The sequence below is a fragment of the Mus pahari genome, chromosome 3, assembly GCF_900095145.1.
Source record: "Mus pahari chromosome 3, PAHARI_EIJ_v1.1, whole genome shotgun sequence".
NCBI lineage: Eukaryota > Metazoa > Chordata > Mammalia > Rodentia > Muridae > Mus > Mus pahari.
The window spans coordinates 135,688,908-135,700,840 of record NC_034592.1 but is presented as its reverse complement, the minus strand read 5'-3'; the positions used below and the strand labels follow the sequence as shown (position 1 = coordinate 135,700,840).

Below are 11,933 nucleotides of genomic sequence, written 5' to 3'. Positions count from 1 at the left end.
ACACTGTGCAGGTTGCTTTCATTAAACTGCTAATCATTGGAAGAGCCCTACAAGGCTATTCTCACCCCACCTGACAGACAGGGGCTCCAGAAACTAGAGAAGTAAATTAAATCCCTTACATTCAAAGAGGTAGAGAGCAAAGTCCATGGTAGAACTCAAGCCCAGCTCATGAGATTTGTCCCCTATAGGTGCATGAATTTAAAACTCAGTCCCCAGGTGGCAGCTGTTTAGGGATGCTGTGGAACTTTGAGGAGGCTTGCTGAAAGAGGCATGTCACTGAGGGTGGGCTTTAAGAGTTTATAGCTTTGCCCACTTGCAGTTCTTCCTCTCAGCTGCCTGTGTGGTTGAGATGTGATCTCAGAGCTTCCTGCTGCTTGCTGCCATGCGCCCCTTCCATGAGAGACTCTCTCCCTCTGAAACTGTGTGCCAACATAAACTTTCTTCTATGAGTTACACTTGGCCACTGGACTTTATCACAGCAACAGAAGAGTAGAACTAACATATGGTTCCTCCTGCTGGTCTCATTTCTGGAGGAGGTGCTTGACCTGCTGAGGTTCACCCAGCGTGCCTTGGAATATGAGACTTTACAAGGCACGAGGTCCAGTTTTTCTGTTTGTTTGTTTGTTTGTTTGTTTGAGACAGGGTTTCTCTGTGTAGCCTTGACTGTCCTGGAACTCACTCTGTAGACCAGGCTGGCCTCGAAATCAGAAATCTGCCTGCCTCTGCCTCCCAAGTGCTGGGACTAAAGATGTGCGCCACCACGCCCGGCGAGGTCCAGTTTTAATATTTTGGTTTCCTGATGGTAAACAATGGAAGACATTTTGTTTTTAAAAAAGATATGGGGGGGGGGGCTGGTGAGATGGCTCAGTGGGTAAGAGCACTGACTACTCTTCCAAAGGTCCAGAGTTCAAATCCCAGCAACCACATGGTGGCTCACAACCATCTGGAACAAGATCTGGTGCCCTCTTCTGGAGTGTCTGAAGACAGCTACAGTGTAGTTACATATAATAAATAAATAAATAAATAAAATCTTTTAAAAAATTGTAAAAAAAATAATAATTATTATAAAAAAAGATATGGCTATATTTTAAAGTAGATTATATAACGTATAATACCTTTAAAAAAGCAAAATACAAAGTTGAAAATTTGTATGCCTCTTGCCAAGGCCCAAGTACCTCAGGTCAAAAACTACTACAAAAACATGACACACAGTTTCTAAGCCATACCTCGGCCCTGCCCTCAGGTCCCTCTCTGAGCTGTATTTTTAAATGTCTGTATTAGAATTCAATGCTGATGTCCTCCTCCTATTCTCTAACAGAATACAAGGAAATCATAGCGTATCAGCTACAGGCAAATCATTCTAAAAGGCACCAATCACTTTCAAGGACACCTTTTTGTAGATACAATAAATTTGATTGATTTTTATTACACATTTTAGTTTAGAATCACTTTTACATTGCTAGACAAAGAGATAATACAAATAAATATCAACTGTAAAACTCAGAGAGTCCCAAGTACTGACTGGCATATCCTATCTAAAGACAGCCAAAGAGAAGGCCAAGATCAACAGTAACTCCAAAGAGCCATCAAGCCCCGCCCGCCTCCTGCCTGCCCACCTTAGAAGCATTTCATTCACAACATGGGCAGAGAGGAAGGTGCTAGAATATGAAAGTACCAGACCAAGACTTGCATGGTAACTGTGGGGTATTCTGTTCTTACCTAGATCCCTCTGAGATTTTTCATTATGGCTTTTGGAGTACATCAGTAGCCCCATTTCATCCACAGATGGTGTCTGGATGGTCCAAGATGCTCACAGTACCCCTCAAACTCGAGAGGCCAAAGTGAGGCGGAACTGATAGCCTATGTTAACAGGGGTTCAACGCTTCTCAGAAACTTGGCAGAGTCTACATTCGGTGAAGGAGGACTTAACGAGAGTCGGGAAGAGCAGACAAGTGGCCTGTGCCTGAGCTGTACTGCACTCTGGCACCGTGGTCATGGAGATGTAGGTGGAACAATTCAGGCAGCATGCAGGCGTCAGACAGGGAGCAAGTCAATGTAGGTCAGTCTTACAAAGTGCTTCATGCCTATGGTTTGGGGACTCTGATTCTAACTGTAAGGATCTGGAAATTGTGTCATCTGATACAATTTCAGATACATTCTACTGAACAGAGGAAGGGAGTCCCAAGAGGATTGTATGCGCAGCCTCAAACTCCTCCCAGATGGTCTTCTTAGATCCTTTTAAAGGTTTGCTTCTAGACTACAGTAGCTACTGCAGGCATGGAGGCCTTACAGAATCTCAGCTAGATAACTAACAGCATAAAGCTTTGGTCCCTCAGTGAGCTTGACATATCCTCTAGACTCTTGGCTCAATTCAGAACTCAGAGCAGCAGCATTCTGGGGGCAGCAAGACATTGCTACCATCTGCTCTCTTCAGTATCGGATCCGTATTGAGAAAAGAGAAGCACCAGATGCTGCCCGGGAAGGGACAGCTTCCTCACCACATGGGTGGCCTTCCACTTGGTGTCCACAGACAAGTAGGAACCCAACAGATGACAGGGCAGGCTTGCTTTAATAATTACGTCTTCCAGATTTTTTTCCTTTTGTCTTCTTGGAAAAGTTCTATGTGTCACTTAACCCCCCCGCCACTAGCACATTAACCACTTCAAGACACCAGCATTAAGGTATGATAGTACCTGAAGTTTGCAATTCTTTGTTTTGGTACACAAATGTTTTCAGCCTACAGAATTTAGACTAGCTGTGAGGAAATGTAAGAGACAAGTATCACCAGCAGTCAGCCACCTTAGAGCACATGTCTCCTCATTTGTTTCCTAGTCAAACAAGCAAACTCTTAGGCCACAAGGAAGAAGCAGGGTTGGAGACCACGAAAAGACGAGACAGGTTCCATTTCATCCTAGGAACTGAATAGGGCTCTGGGCTCAGAAAGGAAGCTACCAGGAAGCTCCATGGATCTCCGTGATACAGAATGTCAAGACATTGCACGATACTCCTCCTTCCATGGGCTCTGCCCAGAAATGTACCTGGAGACCAAGCAGCTGAGTTAAAACATCTCAAGGCCACCTGAGTCGCCATCTTCCTGAGGCACCATGCCAGCAAGGTACACCAGTGTGGCAGACTTGAGGACTGACTGTCCCCTCAGGGTTGGATCATGGACTCAAGACACTTTATGGGGCGTGCGTGCTTCTAGCTGGATTAGTCATTCTGTCGACCTTTCACACAGACAAAGGCAAACACTGGACGTTGGAGTATTTCTAAAACTGGGCAAGTTTTCAGTCTTTCTTAGAGAGACACCCAGAGTACAGGTACTACTGTGCACAGACAGCCCACACACTCATGCATTTATTTCTCTTGGGGAAAATGAGTAACTGTCACTTAATGACCAACATAAAGCAAAGCTTGAGGTGTTGTAACATGAAGAACTAAAACTTATAAATCAAAGTAGTCTACGTAAACAGGAGGTGTGGACTCCCCTCTGTGCCTACTCAGAGCCTCTTCTTGCCAGCACCTAGGGCTCCTCTCCACCCAGGGAGCCACACTTGCAGGAGTCAGTGGTTTCTGCTCCAGGCAGACAGGATTCCTTTGCTTCTGCTGCCATCGGCCCTTCCTCCTGCTCTGAGTCTCTTGCTGCTTCTCTGCATCTGCCTCCTCACTCTTCTGCTCCCAGGATAGTATGGACCCATGTGGGCAATTCACAAGTGCCCTGCTGATGCCTTCCCCCAACTCTGCTCCCATCAGAGAAGGCAGAGCCGGCTTCCCTTCTCCCACCTCCAGGTACATTCTATAGGCACGTTCTGTAGGTGGGTCTACACGAGTCCACCCAGACAGAGCATGTGTACTTGGGGAAAGACGGTGACAAATGAGTAAAGTGACATGGTAGATGGACATGGCACTGGTTTATAGACTTAGGTCTTTAACAGGATGGTCATGGTTTTGAGATTTTAAAAAAGCTATTTCCCCAAACTCTCCCAGGAAGCAAAGGGAATGTCTTTTCTATTGCTTCCAACACCAAGTCCTTCTGGAGCAGGAACTGGAAGCCACTGCTCCATTCAACAGATTCCAGGCAGATCTACTCCAACTGAGGAGCCCGGAAGCTGGATCACTCGCTCATTGTGCCATCCTGGGGCTTGGTTCCAAGTGAGAGCTCTCATTTCACCTGACAGAGGCAGGCACCTATTCAAGTTCTAGGGCTTTCATTTCTCAGCCCCATTGCCACTTTAGGCCGAGGCTCCACACACAGTCCTAAGGAGGCCTCGACTCCATATTGTTTAACAAGAAGGGGGACTGATGTGAAGAAGAGGCTAGGAAAGAGCAGAGGAAGGGAGGGTGGGGAGGGAAGGGGAGAAAGAAGGAGAGCAAGGTCATGGTCATTCTCTTGCTGTCCACTTGGACTTTGCAGTTTACCTTACCCATGCATTCTGAGATGCTAATTAAAGGACACTTCCCAGAGGAGCTGAGTGCCACATCAGGACCAGCATGTTCGGGCAGATTAAGTTAGCTAATCTGCAAAGAGGCTATCACTCCTCCTCAGGGGAATGGTTCTGCGTTTAGGCTCAAGTCATCTCTGCAGTATTGTGCTCGCTCTTCTCTCAGAAGACAATGCTGTTCCCATCCTGGGAGGGGTGCTGGGTTACTTGGGAACCAGCCCCCGAGACTGTGGGTAAAACTGAGATGCAGGGTTTCCTGAGGAGGAAGAGGAGGACCCTGATTTCCTGCCACTCTTGGGCCTGCAAAAGTCAAACACATGGGACGTTACCAACGGACATGCACATTCCAAGGTGGCCTTTCCTCAATGGCATGAAAACCAGGAGTCTTTGAACTGTAACTACTAAACTAACATGACCCTCTGGGCCTGGCCAACCCACCTGCCAGGAGAAGTGTGAAATCTGGAAGGAGGGACTTGGGGCACTCAGCAAGTGCAGGTCAAAATAAACAAGGGCTAGGCCCATGCCCTCCTAGGAGCTGGCATTAAGGTGTTTACTATTATACTGAGCTCAAATGTTCTTTCAAACACAGGTCCCTGACCACTCACCTGGCCTTGGGTTTTCTGTTGGCAGTACTTTCAAAGGATGAGGCATCCACCTGTATCTCATCTTCATCCTGCAGAGCCGCATCCAGAGCTGCCTGAACCTTGGGAGAGATGGCTGGGCCCTCGTAGTCTCTGGTTGTCCGGCTGGGCATATCTAACTCCAAGAGCATGATGTTCTCCGCCTGTGGAAGGAAGCACAGCGGTCACCAGCAAGTGTGGGGGAGCCAGACATCCTCTGAGAGCAGAACTGTCAGCTACTTGCCATTAAGAGCCTCCCAGGGGGGCTGGCAAGATGATGGCTCAGCAATTAAAGATGCCTGATGACCAAGCCTGACGGCCTAACTTCAGTCCTTGGAGCCCCCAGAGAAGAGAGATTTGACTCCCACAAGATGTTTTCTGATCTGCACACACACACGTACCAAAATACACAAATAAATTTAATAGAAAAAATGTGGGGTGAGGGTATAGGAGATTTTTGGAGAGGAAACTAGGAAAGGGGATAGCATTTGAAATTTAAATAAAGAAAATATCTAAAAAAAAAAAAAAAAAAAGGCAAAATGTTTAAAAAGAGCGTGTATGTTGTGTTTGTACACATGTGTATGGAAGCCAAATGTCAGGTGTCTTCTAACGTTCACTTTTTAATTAATGTTTAATTAATTAATGTGCACTGCTGTTCTGTCTGTATGTATATCTGTGTGAGGGTGTTAGATCCCCTGGAACTGGACTTACACGCAGGTATGAACTATCCTGGGAGTGCTGGGAATTGAACCCAGGTCCTCTAGAAGAGCAGCCAGTGCTCTGAACCACTGAGCCATCTCTCCAGCCCTTCTTTACTTTTCACACAGGGTCTCACTGTAGAGGCCTGGCTGTGCTGGAATTCATTATGTAAACCAGGCTAACCTCAAACTTCCAACTCCCTGTGCCTCCCAGAGGCTGGGATTGGAGGTATGCACCACCACATCCACCCTCACCTTAGTTTTTTGAGAAAGGATATTTATGTGAACCCGAAGTTACCAAGTCAGCTAGACTGGCTGGCCAGCAAGCCCTGAAGATCCTTTTGCCATGGCCTCAGCACCAGGACTGCAGGTGCATCCTGCAGCTCCCAGCTTCTTTTATGGGTAAGTCCTTGAACTTAAGTCCTCATGGCTGTATGGATAGCACCTTACCAACTAAACCATCTTCAAAACCCCAGAAAATATGTGTCTTATAAATTTTTTCCTGGTAGGACTGAAAGGGAATTTTTTGTTTTTTGTTTGGGTGTTTTGTTTTGTTTTGTTTCATGGTTTCTCTGTGTAGCCCTGGCTGTCCTCAAACTCACTCTGTAGACCAGGCTGGCCTCAAACTCAAAGCTCTCACTTATGTTCATGAGTCATTTGTATCGGAGTCCAGGTCAATGCTTCATACCCTTTGTTATGGCCAATAAAAGTTACTGTATAAATATCCCAATTCATGTACATTCATCAGCTGACAGGCATTTGATTGGTTCTGACTTTTAAATAATGGACAAAAAACTGCACTGACAATGCATCATATACGAGTTTTTGTGTGAACATGTGTCCTACTTTCTTTTCTACTATTGTGACAAATGTCATGACCCAAAATAGCCTGGGTGGGAGGGGCAGGATTTATGTAAAATTCTTTAGTAGTATTATGAGTTTCATGCCACCTTGTATACATAGGGTAGAAGGAGATCTCTCTCTCACACACACACACACACACACACACACACACACACACACAGAGAGAGAGAGAGAGAGAGAGAGAGNCACACACACACACACACACACACACACAGAGAGAGAGAGAGAGAGAGAGAGAGAGAGACAGGGACAGAGAGACACAGAGAGGAGAGAGAGAGACATATTTCACTTCAAGATCATAGTACATCATTGAAGGAAATCAAGGCAGAAAGCTGAGGCAGGAACCTGAAGGCAGGCCTGCTTGCTCTTCCACACAGTATTAATTGATCAGTAAACAGAGCATTTGAGGACAGTGGGAACCATGGAGAAATGCTGCTGGCCAGCTAGCTCACTCACTGGTTCATGCTTGGCTAGCTTTCTTATACAGCCTAGGGATAATGGCAACTACAATGGGCTGGGCCCTCCATATCAACTGATAATCAAGATACCTCCCAACAGATCTGCCCATAGGCCAATCTGATCTAAAGAACCAGTTCCTCACTCTAAACTGTCCTCTCATCTAGGTTGTGTCAGGTTGACAATTATGGCTGAGTAGGACAACATGTGCTTTGAATTCTTTGATGTGAACACAGCATCTGGTGTGTACTTAAGATAATGCATGTTTTGAATTATTTGGGGGTGAAGAAGACAAGTGTTCTACAGGTTGTTAGGTTTGTCTTTAATATTAATTAATTATTGTTAGGTTTGTCTTTAATATTGACCAGACCTACTTTTTCCTTGTTAATTGCATGTTGAGATGTTCTGGTTGCCAACGATTATATTTGACCTGTCCTTTTCCCCCTTCAGTTCATCCAGTCTTGCTTCATGTTTCTGGGCTTTGCAGACTGTAAGTGCTAGTATCCTCTTGGAACTTTTATGATTATATAATGTTCATCTTTATATCTTTATGGCATAACAATTTTGCCTTATTTCTATGCTATTTATAGATTATTATTCTAGGTGTCTGTGTGTGTGTGAGAGAGACAGAGAGAGAGAGAGAGATCTCCTTCTATCCTATGTATAGAAGGTGGCCTGAAACTCATGGCAGTCCTCCTGCTTCATTCTTCCAGGTGTGGAGAGAGAGAGAGAGAGAGAGAGAGAGAGAGAGAGAGAGAGATCTCCTTCTATCCTATGTATAGAAGGTAGCCTGAAACTCATGGCAGTCCTCCTGCCTCATTCTTCCAGGTGTGACTCATCATAATTAAGATGGGTGATTTTTAATATTTTACCCTGGTTTTCTGATTTTGTTCCAGCTGTTTGTAGGCAGCAGCGTCTGTGTCCCTGGAACTGAGTGCAGAGTAAGCATGCACTTGAGCCCCACTGAAGGACGAGTTTCTGCTTCACAGTCTGTGAACTGCCTCCATCACAGAGCATCTCGGTGAATGAGCTCTGCCTAACTCTGAAGACAACTTGTGTACAGAGAGAGAGTGTCCTTCCTTGTGTCACTCAACAGCTGCTGCCTACTGCCTCCAGGAAGTGTAACTCTGAGGCTGGGGGGTGGGGGTGGGGCAATCATCAGCTTTAAATATCCTGACAGTGCACAGAATTTCTCCAGCAAATCCAGCTGATTACTAAATGTTGAGAGTTACTGCTTTCAATCCCACTTTTGGTCATGCCTGTGCCCTGGAAAGACACATTTTATTTGTGCACTTTAAAAACATCTTCTTGACTCAGTTACAAAAACCTGGCAGACTTTGCACATCTGAAACTGCTAGAAACATGCTTCGGAGGCTTCTGCCTGAGCCCGCCCGCCCTTCCTCTCTGTGAACCCCACATAAACAGCAGGCCTTGCTTTCCTTTCTCTGGTTTAACTGACTCAGCACCAGGAGGAAAAGCTCCCGGTTCATCTGGCTCTGGCTTGAAAGGAGAGTTTTGCTTTGTTTTTTTCTTTAATTTTTAAGTGAAACCAGTTATGATAGCTCACATCTGTATTCCCTGTGCTTGGGAGACTGAAGCAGGAGGACTGCCTGAGTTTGAAGCTATTCTGAGCTACATACTAGGCCAGGGTAAGCTACAGAATGTGATCCTGTAAAAATCTTCATTACAGAAAAAGAATACAGGATGCAAAATACAATTAAGTAAAACAAAGGGACTTTAAACTGAGTACACTTTCACTGCTCAGAAGTAAGTAGCTCAATGTTCATGAATGTCACACACTGGATTTTTAATTCATATATATTCTTCTAGCACAAACTTTAAAATTTTTTTGTTATTGCTATTGTTGAGAGGTTTTCATCTGTACCCCTGGATGGCCTGGATCATGTTCTACAGACCAGGCTGACCTTTAGTTACATTTTGCATGCTGGATTTCGGATGGGTGCCCTCATACGGAGTAAAACTATTTTATAACTTAGTCAGACCTTGCCTCCCAGTCTGTCACTTGCCTCCCACTTACCCTCTAAACAACAGGACTGGCGACAGAGACCATGGCAGAGTTCAATCAGACCTCAGGTATAGGCCTAGCACACAGAAAGTGTTTGCAAATAGAAAATCTGCAGCATTTTATTGCAAGATATTTTGAGGTTGTTAAACAATGCTCAATATGTCACTTTCAGTGACATGCAACTGACACACATGTTAAATGGCAGTAGCAGTGCCCTAGTAAAGGCCCATGTTCCACCATTAAACCTGCATCTTTCTAAGTTCTCATACATCTGCCTGCCAGCACATCCCTCTCTGCTCACGTCCCCTGGCCTCTGAGGACACGGTGCCTGTTCCCCACTCCCCCTTTGTCCTGATGTTCTAAATCTCACTCTGCTTCACCTTTCTTGTAACTGTGTGTGAAAATGCAGGTGCAGGCGGGTATACTTGCCTATAGAGGCCAGAGATCAGCCCCAAGCATCGATCTCAGGAAAGCTGCCCACCTCCTCAAGACGTGGTCTCTCAGTGGCCTGGAGCACACCAACTGGGCTAAACTGGCTGGCCAGTGAGACCCAGGGATCCTCTTGTCTCTACTTCCCCAGTATTGGGGTTACAAAGATACACTGCCACAGCTGGCAAAATGGCTAATGAGAAAATGTGTGCTACCAAGTCTGTCAATGTAAGTTTAGTGCATGTACACACACACACACACACACACACACACACACACACACACACTACAATGTAGTGAGAATGTGTCTGTCCCCACACCTGGCATCTTTATGTGGTTTCTGGGCCTTGAACCCAAGTCCTCCTGTTCAAAAGACAAGCACTTTATGGAGTAAACCCCAAACCCCTGCCTTTCCATTTAGTTTTCATCATCCACTTGTCACATCATGTATCATTGTTATCATTAGTGTACAAGTCCTCAGATCTTTGAGAAAGTCAGATACAAACCCCGTGACTTGGCATGATAGTGTCAGAACTTCTCAAACCTAAATTCCTCTGGAAGAAAAAAACACAGAAAGACAAACACTGGGGCTAGTGAGCTGACTCAGTGGGTTAAAGTGTTTGCTGCCAAACCTGACAAGAGTTTGATCTTTGAGACCCATATGGTGGAAAAAAGAAGAAACCCAATGTCCACAAGTTGTCTTTTGACACTTGCTGTGGCATGTGCATGCATGCCACCCCCCCAAACATACATGCACACATTAAAACAATGTATGTAATTTTAACTTTTTGAAATCCACCAACAGTCTCCTTACCCTGTACCGGGGCTCTGGCCGAATCATCATGGACATCCGTGCATGCTGGCTCAGAGGTCTCTTGTATCCCACGGCAGAGACCGGCCGCTTCATCATCTGCTGGTTCCTGAAAACAGATGACAATGTTGAGGCCCTGCTGGACTATGCCCCACAGCCCAAGGCGAGGCCAACGGGGGTAAGTACTCAGGGAGTACTCTGATAAGTACTCAGGGAGTACCCTGATAAGTACCCCAAGCCAGAGTAAGAACTCAAAGCAGGGACTCCTGAGACCAAGGCTTGACAGACACCTGGTGATAATTGCTTAGCTCTTTGCTTGAGGAGCCATCTGACTCAGATGTGGGCATCATGTTTCTTTCAGCCTGGAAGGGACCCTAGTCACTGTCTTGTTCTCAGACAGCAGACAAGCATAGCTACCAGTACTACCACTCCTGCATCCCTGACAGGTAACATATAGAATAACCCCTGTCCTGTGGCCTAGCACACTTTGCTTTACAAGGGACAGGAAAATTTGAGATCATGGGAAACACTATACCTAACTAGTTCATGAGCAATGAAACCTCCGGGTTTCTAGTGTTAAAATGAGAACCCAGGCTTGTACCTCCTGGGCCTGTGGTGCCACAACATCAGCAGGCCAGCTCCAGGTTTCAGTGCACTGTCCCCACATCCCAGTGCCCCAGTCCACTTGGCAACATTCTTTGTTTTCCCACAAGCAAGTCTACTTCAGGTCCACAATGACTTACTCCAGTCTGGTTATAGGATGTAATTTCCAATGGTCTTCTTCATCATCAAAAAAAGATCTATTCATAATTTTATTCTTCTCTTCCAAGGGAATAAAGTTTTCTATAATAAGATGCCTGTAAGAATACACATAGGTGAATACAGATGAAGACTGCACACAGAGCCAGGCAATGGCACATACCCATACAGTCTCAGCTACCCGGGAAGGTGAGGTAGGAGGTTCCCTTGAATCTATGATGCCATCCTGGGCTAGAGTGAAATTCTCTCTCCAAAAACAACAATAACAAAATAAATCAAAGTGCTGTCTATCTGTGAAACATGAATATATGGAGCTATGAGGCAAGAGTCAAGTCACTCAGCAAACATTTACTGAGCAAGTACTATAGGCCAATATCATAGGCAGAGCTGAAATACAAACATGGTCCTCAGCTGATACAAAGAGACAGCAGTACAGAAATGACAGGTCTGTCCCAGGATCATTCCTACTCAGGCATGAGCAGAGTAAGGGTGTGAGTGAGTGGACAAAGTGTGTGTGTGTGTGTGTTTGTTTGGGGAGGGTAACATAGAAGCCATCCTAGGACAAATATTTACTACCCAAAGTAGATGGGCTTCTACAATGCCAACTGCAGGTTAGGGATGAAAGCTTTCCCACCCCTGCAACTTGCTGTCCAAGCTAGAATACCGTCCATTCTAATCATCCAAGTTAGTAAGAAGAATTGAGCACAAAAAGTAAAGATGGTTCCTGAAGCCGGGCGTGGTGGTGCACGCCTTTAATCCCAGCACTTGGGAGGCAGAGGCAGGTGGATTTCTGAGTTCGAGGCCAGCCTGGTCTACAGAGTGAGTTCC

The 11,933-nt window shown here is 45.6% G+C and overlaps 1 protein-coding gene across 1 annotated transcript in view; it reads right to left on the bottom strand.

The window, feature by feature from the left end:
- Positions 1-1,391: 1,391 nt before the first annotated feature.
- The window catches only part of Kif3b (kinesin family member 3B), a 47,052-nt gene continuing 36,510 nt past the window's right edge, over positions 1,392-11,933 (bottom strand). The window contains exons 6-9 of the mRNA XM_021193042.1: positions 11,090-11,203; positions 10,350-10,455; positions 5,048-5,226; positions 1,392-4,742 (exon numbers count right to left, since the gene is read on the bottom strand). Of these exons, the coding sequence (XP_021048701.1) occupies positions 4,646-4,742; positions 5,048-5,226; positions 10,350-10,455; positions 11,090-11,203 (496 nt within the window). The 3' untranslated portion in view covers positions 1,392-4,645. The remainder of the gene's footprint in view (positions 4,743-5,047; positions 5,227-10,349; positions 10,456-11,089; positions 11,204-11,933) is intronic.